Here is a 12,719-nt window from a genome sequence, read left to right on the forward strand (position 1 = left end):
ATTTTAACAAAAATTTAACTCTTTTAGCGAAAAATAATGAAATATAAGAATGATCAATTTTGTTTTAGTTTTTATTTGTTTCTTGTTCGATTCCTATTCAGTTACGATATTGCTTCATTTTTTATTCATATTTCTCTTTCAAATTGATATTTCGCTTCTCGCTTCCTATAAATTTTAAAATGCCTCGCTTTTCGCTTTCGCTTCCCGGATCATTCTCCGCTTCCTAGTTTGGCAACCTTGGTCTTGATGATCCCACTCCGTTCAAACAACTTGTTGGAGCACTTTCATGTCTCTCCATCACTCGGTCAGACATAGCACATGCTGTACACACAGCTAGCCAGTTTCAACATGCTCCCACTTCTGTTCACATGGGAGCAGTTTTACGTATTATTAGATATTTAAAGAGTTCTCTTTCACGATGACTCTTCTTGTCTGTATCGTCACCAATAGATTTAATTGCTTATACTGATGCTGACTGAGGAGGTGATCTTAATAATAAGTATTCAACCACTGGTTTCTGTGTATTTTTAGGTGAATCTCTAATATCATGGAGGTGCAAAAAGCAACAAAAGATTTCTCTTTCCTCCACTGAAGTTGAATATAGAGCCATGACAACCACCACAATGGAAGTTGTTTGGCTTAGGCGATTGCTCGCTGATATGGGAGCTGAAGCCACACAAGCCTCACGAATGTGTTGTGACAACAAGAGTGCAATCTACATCGCAAGCAATCAGACTTTCCATTAGCACACCAAACACATTGAGATTGATTGTCACTATGTCAGAGAGGAGTACTTGCATGAAACCATTGATCTGTCATATGTTACGTCAAAATACCAATTAGCAGACTTCTTCACCAAGCCTCTCACGGCTCCCAGATTTCACTTCCTCTTAGACAAACTTTCACTCATTGTACCGTAAGTTTGAGGGGGAGTGTTAAAATGTAAACAACACATATATAATAATATTATTATTATTATATATTTTTGTATTTATACTTTTTGTTTTTGGTATATAGTTCTATTAGAACTAGATACATCTAGTTTGGTCAAGTTCTGGTTAGAACTTGACCAACTTTCTAGCTGTTGGAACTAGTCCAACGGCTAGAATTCTAGCCGTTGGACTAGTTCCAACAACTAGAAAGGGAGAGCTCCTTATGAGCTCTCTTTAATACTCTTGTATAAATAGGGGTGCATCCCCTTGTGTAATTCATTCCTCTAAATGCTTTTTAAGCATTTTGCTCTCATAAATAAAGTGTTATTTATTTTTATGCTTTTCCATTTATACCCTTTTATGGGTCTTGTCTAAAGTATCTTTTAGATACTTCCTTTTGAGTAGATTCAAGTGCATTCGTGGAGCCTACCATTTCATTACATTTCTAAGTAGTGAATTGCTCTTGGTTTTCTTTCTTTTTCTTTTTCTTTTTTTTTTTTTTTTAATTTCACTTTTTCAATTTTGCACACTTTTTTCTTCTTCAGTTGAGCACTGTATCAAATTTTCAGGTTTTCGTGACTCATGTAATGAGTTTTGGGTTAGTGACTCCCAGGCGAGATGACCTTAGGGCACCATATACAAAATATCTCTCGGACTTAATCGCTCGAGTCACTAGACCTATTTTTATAGATTTCTTCTTGTCAATTACAATATCAACATCTCTTAAGCTCTCTATAAAGTCCATGTAACGAGCTTTCGGGCTGGTGGCTCCCAAACCTGATAAACATCCCTCAAGCTCTACTTGCTCGAACAAAATAAGCTACCAACATTGACTTAGATAAAGAAGTGATTTCCTTCGTTGTCCTTTTCGACATGGGAATCAAACATTTCAACTTGTGTCCGAGCCCAGCTACTAGGGGGTAATGAAGACATCAAACAACTAAAAGTATGCTCATTTTTCTTTTTAAGTTCTTGTTTTTTATGTTGTTCATTTGCTTGGTTTTTCGAAAATAAAACTGTACTTATTGATACTTGTGATTCAAAATAAACTCTAACATTCATCTACCACCATTTCTTTGAAATCCACGTAAATGACCACGTTTTCCATATTAATATAAAAAAAAGTGTCAAATTTTTTGGGGCTTAAAAAATTTTCTAAAATGTTTGATTATGTAAAGCATTCATATAAGCTCTAACTTGTTTCTTAAAAGCCTAATTTTTATGAGTTTTCATCAGTGCAGATATATATAGATAGAAAGAAAAAATTTAGGTGTGCAAATTACACCCTCCCTCATGCTTGAATGACATTGTCCTCAGTAACACTTCCACGTGCTTAAATGCAACTGAATGAATGCATACTAAGAAACAAAGGACACATAAGGGAAGTGATAGATGTCACCTGATATGCGCCATGGAACCTCACCTACTACTGCACGTTGTACTGGCTCTTGAAGAGATTCCAACCTGTCTTGTTATATGCAACTCATAACAACTCACAAAAAAATAAAATGTATATATGATCTGTCCTTTATGCATATAAATCGAAAGAAAGAAATATGCAAAAGACTATAACAAACTACGAAGTAACTAAAACTAGTGGTACAACATACATACACTGCACATTGCCTCACACATCCACGAGGTCAATGACCTCGATGTCCTGACTGGTGACGACATCTGAAATGTAGGGCTTCAGCCATTGCCCTTTGACCTTGAAGGTCCCGTCCGTCCGAGGATCTAAAATATCATCAGCACCATGCAGAAATACTTCCTGGACTATGAACAGGCCATCCCATCTCGACTTCAGCTTCCCTGGAAATAATTGGAGTCGCGTTGAAAAGCTAAACCTTTTGACCTTGCTCGAATTGTTTCCTCAAAATATGCTTATCATGAAAATGCTTAATTCGAGCCTTGTAGATTTTGGCACTCTCATATGCATCATTTCGCAACTCCTTGAGTTTACTCAACTGCAGCTTCCGTTTTGCGCCAGCTTGGGCCATGTCAAAGTTAAATTTATTGATTGCCCAATAGGCCTTGTGTTCCAATTCAACAGGAAGATGACATGGTTTTCCAAAAACTAATCGATAAAGAGACATGTCAATCTAAGTCTTGAAAGCAGTCCTATATGCCCACAATGCATCGTTAAAGCGCTGTGACCAGTTCTTTTGGTCTGGCCTGACTGTCTTTTCAAGAATCTGTTTGATCTCCATGTTGGAGGCCTCGACCTGGCCACTAGTCTGTGGATGGTACGGCGTAGCAATTCGGTAATGTACTGAATACTTCTTAAGGAAACAACGTGTACATTCTTGAAGTGCTTACCTCCATCGCTAATAATGGTTTTCAGAACACCAAACTTGCTAAAGATATTGTGCTTAATGAATCTGAGCACCTCTTTATGATCATTGGTTCGAGTGGCCACGGCCTCGACCCACTTGAACACATAGTCTACCATTACCAAGATATAAACATTGTCAAATGAAGGCAGGAAGGGACCCATAAAATCGATGCCCCACACATCAAAAATCTCAACAATAAGAATAGGGAGCAGGGGCATCATATTATGCTTAGAAATATTTTCCGTTTGCTGACAACGCAAGCATCTCCTACAAAACTCATGTGAATCTGAATGTATTGTCATCCACCAAAATCCAGATTGAAAGATCTTCGCAGCGGTCTTCCGACTGAAAAAGTGGCCTCCACAGGCCAAGGAATGACAAAAAGCTAAGATGGACTCGAACTCTTCTTCAAGAATGCACCTTCGAATCATCTGGTCTGGAGATCTTGTCTGGACATAGCTTAAACAACTCTGGATCCTCCCAGAAGTAGTGTTTCACCTGTGCCATAAAACGCTCTCTCTCTTTCTTGTTCCAATGCACAGGGAACCTTCCAGTCACCAAATAATTGATGATATCCGCAAACCAGGATAGACGCTTAACATGAAGAAGTTGCTCATCTGGGAATGTCAATCTGTCTCTGATCAATGAATGTCTCTACCGTCAGTCTGGACAGATGATCTGCTACAAGATTCTCGCATCCACTCTTGTCTCGAATATCGAGATCAAATTCTTTTAGCAGAAGGATCCAGCGGATTAGACGCGATTTGGTATCCTTTTTACTCATCAAATACCTCAAGGCAGCATGATCCGAGTAAACGATGACCTTAGAGCCCAATAAGAACGGAATTTTTTTAATGCAAACACTACGGCTAGCAATTCCTTTTCTATAGTAGTGTAGTTCATTTGGGCCTCGGAAGGGGTCCTGCTAGCGTAGTAAATAACATGAGATCTATGTTCAATCTTCTGACCAAGAATGACTCCAACCCACATTATCAGATGTGTTGCACATGATTTCGAAGGGCACTGACCAATCGAGAGATCGGAGAATAGGAGTTGTGGTCAGGGTCTCCTCCAGAGATAAAAATGCTTTCAGACAGGCATCATCAGAACAAAAACGGCTGATCTTTAGAGAGCAGGTTGTATAACGATCTAGTGATTTTGCTGAAATCTTTGATAAACCGCCGATAGAAACCTGCATGACCTAAAAATGAACGCACTTGCCGTACTGAGGTCAGTGGAGAAAGTTCAACCATGGACTCTACTTTGGCTTTGTCGACCTCGATCCCTTTATCAGACAATGTATCCTAGAACAATCTTTTGTTTGGCCATAAAATGACTCTTTTCCTAGCTGAGCACAAGATTTGTCTCCATGCATCGTTTAAGCACTATTGCTAACTTATGGAGACAATCATCAAACGAAGAGCCATAAACCGAAAAATCGTCCATGAAAATATCAAGGATGTCATCCACCATGTAGGAGAAGCCATCATACACTTCTGGAATGTTGTCGGGGCATTTCAAATCCCAAACGACATTCTTTTGAATGCGAAGATGCTATAAGGACAGGTGAATGTAGTCTTTTCCTGGTCCTTAGGGTGAACGACCACCTGATTATATCCTTAATAGCCATCCAGGAAACAAAAATAATATTGGCCTACGAGTCTCTCTAAGATGTGGTCAATGAACGACAACGGGAAGTGATCTTTTCGCATTGCGTTGTTCAGTTTTTGATAATCAATGCACACTCACCACCATGTGGTAGTGCTCATGGGAACGCTCTCTCCTTTCTCATTAATCTTAACAGTGAGCTTAGACTTCTTGGGGACAACCTGGGTTGGGCTCACCCACGAACTGTCGGAGATGGGATAAATGATCCCTGTGTTCAACCACTTGACTACTTCCTTTTTCACCACCTCTTTCGTGTGGGGATTTAATCTCCTTTGCATTTCTCTTGAGGGTTTAACACTCTCTTCCATGATAATCCGATGCATATAAGTGAAGGGGTTTATCCCCTTGAGGTCCGCCATAGACCAACTGATCGCCTCTTTATGCTCATGCAGAACCTAAAGAAGCTGGCACTCCTGAGTGCTAGTAAGTCTGCTGAAATAATGACTGGTAGGATCTGATCTTTGCCTACGAAGGCATACATGAGCGAAGCGGGTAGGGGTTTTAGCTCAAGTTCTGGAAGGTTCTCAATTGAAGGTCTGGTAGGCTTCTTTGCCAAATCTAGGAGGGGATCAAAATGTCAGGTCCACTGCAATTCTCCTGACGATAAATCGATCAATGCAAGGCTATCTTCCACGAGTAATTCATCCTCCTCCTTAGGTGGATCACTCAACGTTCAAATCAGCTCTGCTTCTATCAGGTCTTGGATTAAATCAACCTGCAAAGAAGTATCTGCTCCTACAGGGCCCATCGCAACGTTGAAGATGTTCAACCTCATCTTTTTGTTACCAAACGAAACATCTGTTGCACCTATGCAGCAATTAATGTATGCATTGGCAGTAGCTAAGAAAGGTCAACCTAATATGATGGGTTTCTGCCTCACTTCATCCACTCCCTCCATATCTAAGATGATGAAGTCAACAAGGAAGTAGAAGTCCTTCACCTTGACCAGAACGTCTTAAAAAATCCCTCGCGGGACCTTGATTGATCTATCTGCCAGTTGTAGGGTCATCGGTGTCGGCTTCATCTCCTTTAACCCAAACGCGTCATAAAAGAAACTCGACAAGATGTTTACACTTGCCCCAAGGTCGAACAAGGCACGCTCGAGAGTGATGTCTCCTATGACGCATGAGATAATAGGAGTGTAACGACCCGAAATCTAACCCGAATTTTGAGGATTTTTTTTTAAACAGCAGAAATATTCAATTTAAACCAAGTTAATGATCTCGAGCACGTCATAGGAATAATCGAAGCAAATACCATTCATTTCATTTCTAATAACAATTAATAATAAACCAAGTGTTTTGAACATTTTAATAACAAAATGGAAACTAACTAAACTAATTCTAAACATCCTGGGAACATCAATAACTCATGTATCACGACCCATACATCACCCCGCAACTGCTCTGATTCTTTTATTCCCCTCATGAAAAATGGTAAAATAAATTGAATCAAACTACAACCAGTCAGAGTAAGAGAATACTATGATTTTGCAAATGTACTTTATAACAAGCATGCAATGTAATTGAATATTCAACGAAAAACATAGCTGAGATAAAGCATGATATATTTAAACGAGTAATAGGGAACCAATCAATTGTATATCACATTTCTGATTCATGTACTATAGCATAAAATGAATAATCACATGTTCAAGTACATAATCTCACAATCTTTCATATGACTGCTGTTAAAATATGTATCAATAGATATGTATATGTATATATATTTATATTTATAAATATATATATGTATAATACCCGATAGGAGTATTTATGTCTTTTCACATAGTTGTTTTAATAAACAACTATTTTATTAGATTAGGTTTTTCTTTATTTTTATTTTATATTTTATTTTATTCATCACATGCCAAAAAAGGGGCCCCACCATAGAGTCGTTGGAGGCTCCCAACGACACTATGGGAGCCCCTTTTTGGCCCTCCTTTTAGCTCCTCTTTTGAGGCTATTCTTTTTGTATAAATAAGGGTGAACCCCCTTCTATATTTTATGCTTGAGAGCTCTCTCTCTCAATAAAGAGATTTTATATTTTTGTCAGTGCTTTTCTTAAAGTTGTGTATGTATTGTCCCATAGTGGACTTGGCTATTATTTCTTTTATTTTTGTCCATTGTTGGACATTGTGAATGCTCTTAGCATTCTTTACTTTTCAGCATACTTCATTACATGGTATCAGAGCCATTCGGTTCTTAGAGGAAGAAGCGTGACATTCATTTTTCATATATATTGTCTCTATCCTTCACACACTTTTGGTGACATCATGGAATCCAAAATCGACCTATCCTTCAAGCTCAATGAAAAGAACTACATGATGTGGGCATCGACAATGGAGAACAACCTCAAAGGTAATAAACTTTGGGGTTAAGTTATGGGTTCTATTCTGGAACCCCAATTGGAGCTCACCAAGATTGAAGGAGGCCAAGAAAAGGCTCTTGAGGGAGTTGCTCGCCTCAAAGCCATTGAAGACCACCAAAAGAAAGTTGAAGATTGGGAAAGCAATCACGCCAAAATCCTTGCTTGGTTCATGAACAATGTTGAACTCGAGGTATGTGCTAACATAGCTAAATTTCGCCGAGCCAATGAGGCTTGGTTCTTTATGAAGGGTATGTATACCCAAAAAGACCCTGCAAGAGCGTACTTTTTACAAGAAAAAATTAGAACCACCAAACAAGGTGATTCAAGTGTACAAGATTACTATAGTGCTTTAAACCCATTGTGGGATGATGTGGCTCTTTTAGAACAAAAATGGGTAGCTATGGAAGATGTTGAATTAAGACAAAAACAAATGGAACAAGATCGATTGTTCCAATTTTTGTTTGGACTATGTCCCGAATTTGAGCAAGTGAGGTCATCACTTCTCTATAGATCTATTTTTCCTCCAATTGAAGATTTCATACCCGAAATCACACAAGAGGAAACTAGGCTTGGCATGAGTTAGAACATTGATGAAGTGCTTGCCGTATCCAAACCCAGCAACCATGTCAAAACCTATAAACCATCACACTTTGGAAAACAAGAAAACAATAGTAGAGGAAGAAAGATGATTGTATACTATCATTGTTATGAGCCGGGTCACATTAAACCTGCTTGCCCAAAGCTAAATGGAACATTCAAGCCTAAGGTGGCTTCTCTTGAAGAATCTACCACCAACAAAGAAAATGAAGGCAATAGTAGAGACCTCAAAGAAACACTTGACCAAATTTCTATGGCTCTACAACAAATTCTCAAAGCCACTTCCTCCACATCGGGTGCGGCCATTGCATCTACATCATCACTCGGTACGTATTCTTGGATCTTAGACTCTGGAACATCCTTTCATGTGACCTCTCATGAAAATGCTTTAACCGATGCTTGCACCAATTCAAAAAGTTCACGTGTTTCTACGGTCGATGAGACTTTTTTAAAAATCACAAGTATTGGAACACTTAACTCTAAAAATTCTCAAAACCTTTTTGTTCCCAAAGTAAGAGTTGTTCCAAAGCTAAATTTGAATCTTTTTTCGGTTTCCCAAATTGCCGACCATGGATGTGAAATATCTTTCTCATCTAATGGTTTCTTTGTGCAGGATCTCTAATCCGGGAAGCGGATTGGGCAAGGCCATAGAAAGGGAGATTTCTACTTTGTGGATCATCTAAACCTTCCTACAAACTCTTTTTGTACTTATGGCTAAGATAAAAGCATTGAAACTTGACATAAAAGACTTTGACATCCAAGTTATTCAAAAATGTATCTTTTTCCATTTGGAAACAAATTTTGTAAGAAAAAAGACATTAATTGCAAAGATTGCATTTTTGGGAAAATTAAGTCTATTCCATTTCCATCTAGAACTTTTCTTTCTACACGACCTTTTGTGAGCACAGTCTTTACCAGACTGTGTAAATATATTTTTTTTAACTGTGTTGAGCACAGTCTTTACCAGACAGTGTAGATATTTTTTTTAAATATATATATATATATATATATATATATATATATATATATATATATATATATATATATATATCCGTGTCCCCATGTCCAAAAAATTGAAATTCAGCCGCACCTGCACCCATGTGACATAGGTTAAAACTCATTAAATATATTTTAAGATCCAGGTTGGAGATGGATCCTGATAAGCATAATAGAATTATGTTGTATTTTACTTTCTTACGTGCTTTGAATAGTCTTGGTCCAAATTTATATTGAATCAAAGGAGTGTCATGTTAAATATGGATCCATGTTGACAGTATGAGATTCAGGATTGCTTTATGTCACTGCATGTTTTAATTGAATATGTTTTACATGTTTTGTTGAATATGCTTTATTGGTGATCCATGCTTAGATCTTTTTATACATGAATTCAATTTAGTTTAGATTTTATGGTGGATTTGGATAAGGTAAAACTGGATAAATTTTGAGTATAAGAATGTGTAAATTATGATTTGGATTATAGTCAAATCATAATTAAGCATATGAATGAACTTGATATATAATCAGTTCGAATCCATATAATTGCATAACTTTGTGCTTGTATCAAGCCTATTTTGAATGTCTTGATGATAATATCTCAAGTTGATGTGGATACGTAAAATCTAGAATAAGATAATGATATTAAACTATATATATATATATATATATATATATATATATATTGAGGGTTATGCTTTATGGTCTGAATAGTTGAGTGTTGGATTTTTTTTTTAATCCACATACATAATGGATTTAGATTATAATCAAATTTTATATAACCCATGGTTTTTTGTGCTATCTAGCCTTGCATGAAGTGACTTTTATGACCCATATGAATCTATTGGAATGTATATGCTAATAACATGGATTTGGACCATAGTCAAATCTTGCATGACCCATAATCAAATGCATAATCAAGTCGATATGTTCTATGTTTGGATATGGTAGTATGTCCATTTGACTTAGATGGTAATTATATAAATTTAGACAATGGTCAAATTCTATATAATATATGGTTGTATTTTGAAACAAACTTGATGCGTATCTTATTTGGCTTGATGAGAATATCTCAAGTCGGATTTGGATATGAATTGAATCCAATGAACTTTCTCTAAGATCTATATATGAATCTAAAGGTTTATGTGTTTAACTTATATGTCAAGAGTCTTAAAAATGAGTTCATAGCTTGACATAATCATTGTGATGGGATAGAAAAAGAATCTCTCATCAAGTTTGGATATAATTCATATAAAATTGATTAAGGGACTTGTGTTTTATCCTAAGAAATGATACATGTGTTTGACATGTGATGTTTTGTTTTGATAAAGTGATATGCATGGAAAAATGAGAGCACAATTAATATCATCATGGATTAAGGTTTGTGAAAAGTTAGTTGAATATCATAAGGCTAATACATTGTTTTGATAAAGTGATATGCATGGAAAAATGAGAGCACAATTAATATCATCATGGATTAAGGTTTGTGAAAAGTTAGTTGAATATCATAAGGCTAATACATTGTGTGCAATATGAATTGGATATAATTCATGATGATTTGAATCTGGATATTTATCTATCCAAAATGATCATACGGCCTGATAAGAACATATTTTTATGTGGTGAATGCATACAATGTTGATTTATTTGTTGTTTTTGAATTATGCACATGGATAATGGGAGTTTGGTTTACCAAGTAGAATGGTAAGTGATGTGCATGTAACTGCTACAGGTAAGTTAAGGTATTTTATACGTACTTGGTATAGACTATGTGCAATATTGGCACATGATGTCTTAAGGTCATGGAAGAGTAATAAGAGAACTCAATTGACCAAGTTATGTGAATTCATGAAGATTTCATTATGAGATAAGACAATGTTGTCGATATGTATTGTATGAGCAAAAGCATGCTGATAATTCACCATGGTGGTACCCTATATAAGAGTATATGCTTGATTGTGGTACTCTATATAAGAGTATATGCTTGATTGATCTATTAAGATTTTTCAATGCATAAATTTGATGCATTATTTGCAGTAGGGGTTATGATAAAAGGATGATTAAAATTTTTATATATCTATGTGAGATAGACATGACTTAGATCATGTTGATGAAATGCTAGCAAAAAAAATCTCATGATCTCATGAAAAATCCAGTGTATATGAATAAATTTTAATCTTTAATATGCATGTTAATATGAAAACTCTTATATCTTGAAGATAGGTATTCTTAAGATATTATGAAAAGTATGTTTTATGCATAGGATGACAAATTTTGAGATTAATATAAAATTTCACGTGTCCATGAGAAGTACAAGTATGATGATTAGGATAACAACTAATATCGTAATTTCATGGCATGTGAGTTATGTCCCCTAATTAGATAAATAATCCTTTGTTTAGTGCATGATATAAAAATGATAAGGGTGGATTATTTGCTTCCATACGATATGGAAGTTGATTGAAAACAAATAGCCTTTAAGGCATGAGAGTCGGAGAAGGCTCAAATATTTATAAAAGCCTTATGAAGAATGAAACAACACTTGATTATGTTCATTCAAGTGACATGATGGCATATATGTTAACCAAGGTAGTCAATGAGGAAGTTTTTATTAGACATGTGAGTTAGATAGACTCAAGTATGTTTAAGTGGTGAGTATAAATTTGCATACGCTGTGTAAATAAAATATCACTCAAAAGTGTGTATGCAAGGTTCCTGTTAAGAACAAACATGAAAACGGAAAACGCAGGATATCCTTTATGGCCAAGTGGGAAATGTAAGGTCCTGGCCATAAGAGGACCGTTGGGTGGCCACCCCAATGGTCACTCTCTCCCAATAGTCATGTCTCTTAGGGTTGAAGGGATTTCTCTCAGGGATGGATCCCCATTCCAACCCCTTAAAGTTTTATAAAAAATGCTCTATTGAGCCGGATTTAAATGCATGCTAAGGAAATGAGCGAAGATACATACCGTTTTTGCGGTTTACAGCGAACTACCGCAAGTAAGAGGGTTGTGAGAAAGTCAGACCATCCTTGGCGATTCCAAGCGGAACTGTGCACGCTTCAGCCCACCAAATCCGCACTTCCGCATAGTCAATTCCCAACAAATACTGCAGTAGAACATAAAAAAACATTATGGTCCATACTCATAAAGTACAGCTTTAAATCAGTGGAAATCTTTGATAATGTTTGTTGATCAACTGATTGTGATTTATCTTAGTTTACAATGACTTTTCAAACTCTGTTTGTGTCAGTTCAATGGTGGGTTTATATGCTAATTTCTGAGTCAGTAGCTTACGTTAGTCTCCATCCCTCAGCGGGCTCATCCCCACCCTTTCAACAGTATCGCACCCAACACTTGAGTTTATCAATCTGCTTAAAATCTTAATGTTGAATATCTATATGTCCTTGTCTCCTTATTTTTGCTGTTTGTAAACTTTTAAAAACTTACCTTAACTGATAGTGATAATATTATTTTGGCTAACTGGCTTTTCTATTTTCTTTTATGATGCTGGAGGTACTACGAATTGAAACCTGATGATCCCCCTTATGCAGCAAAGTTTTATGACTGTTGTGGTGCAGAGGATCCTGATGCAGTAGGGTGCAAAACTGATTTTCATGTTTCGTATGATGACTAGGTTTTACTGCTTGTCAAAATCTGGCAACATGGACAATAAGAGAACTTTTATCTACAAAAGGTCTGAATAGCTGTTATGAAATGTATCTACATTGTCTGTAATGTGATACATTTTTAACCTCATTGCTTAGTGTTTCTTCTAATCATGAAACTTTATGAGCTTCGATGTATCTATGATCTCTCTTTTC

The 12,719-nt window shown here is 36.4% G+C and overlaps 1 protein-coding gene across 1 annotated transcript in view; it reads left to right on the top strand.

Annotated features, from left to right (window-relative positions):
- The window catches only part of LOC149845423 (F-box only protein), a 30,972-nt gene extending 18,271 nt beyond the window's left edge, over positions 1–12,701 (top strand). Inside the window, exon 2 of the mRNA XM_089997617.1 lies at positions 12,412–12,701. Coding sequence (XP_089853743.1) covers positions 12,412–12,532 — 121 coding nt within the window. The 3' untranslated portion in view covers positions 12,533–12,701. The remainder of the gene's footprint in view (positions 1–12,411) is intronic.
- The last annotated feature ends 18 nt before the right edge of the window (positions 12,702–12,719 follow it).

This window comes from Nuphar pumila, chromosome 2 (assembly GCF_984573655.1).
Source record: "Nuphar pumila chromosome 2, dmNupPumi1.hap1.1, whole genome shotgun sequence".
In the NCBI taxonomy this organism is placed as follows: domain Eukaryota; kingdom Viridiplantae; phylum Streptophyta; class Magnoliopsida; order Nymphaeales; family Nymphaeaceae; genus Nuphar; species Nuphar pumila.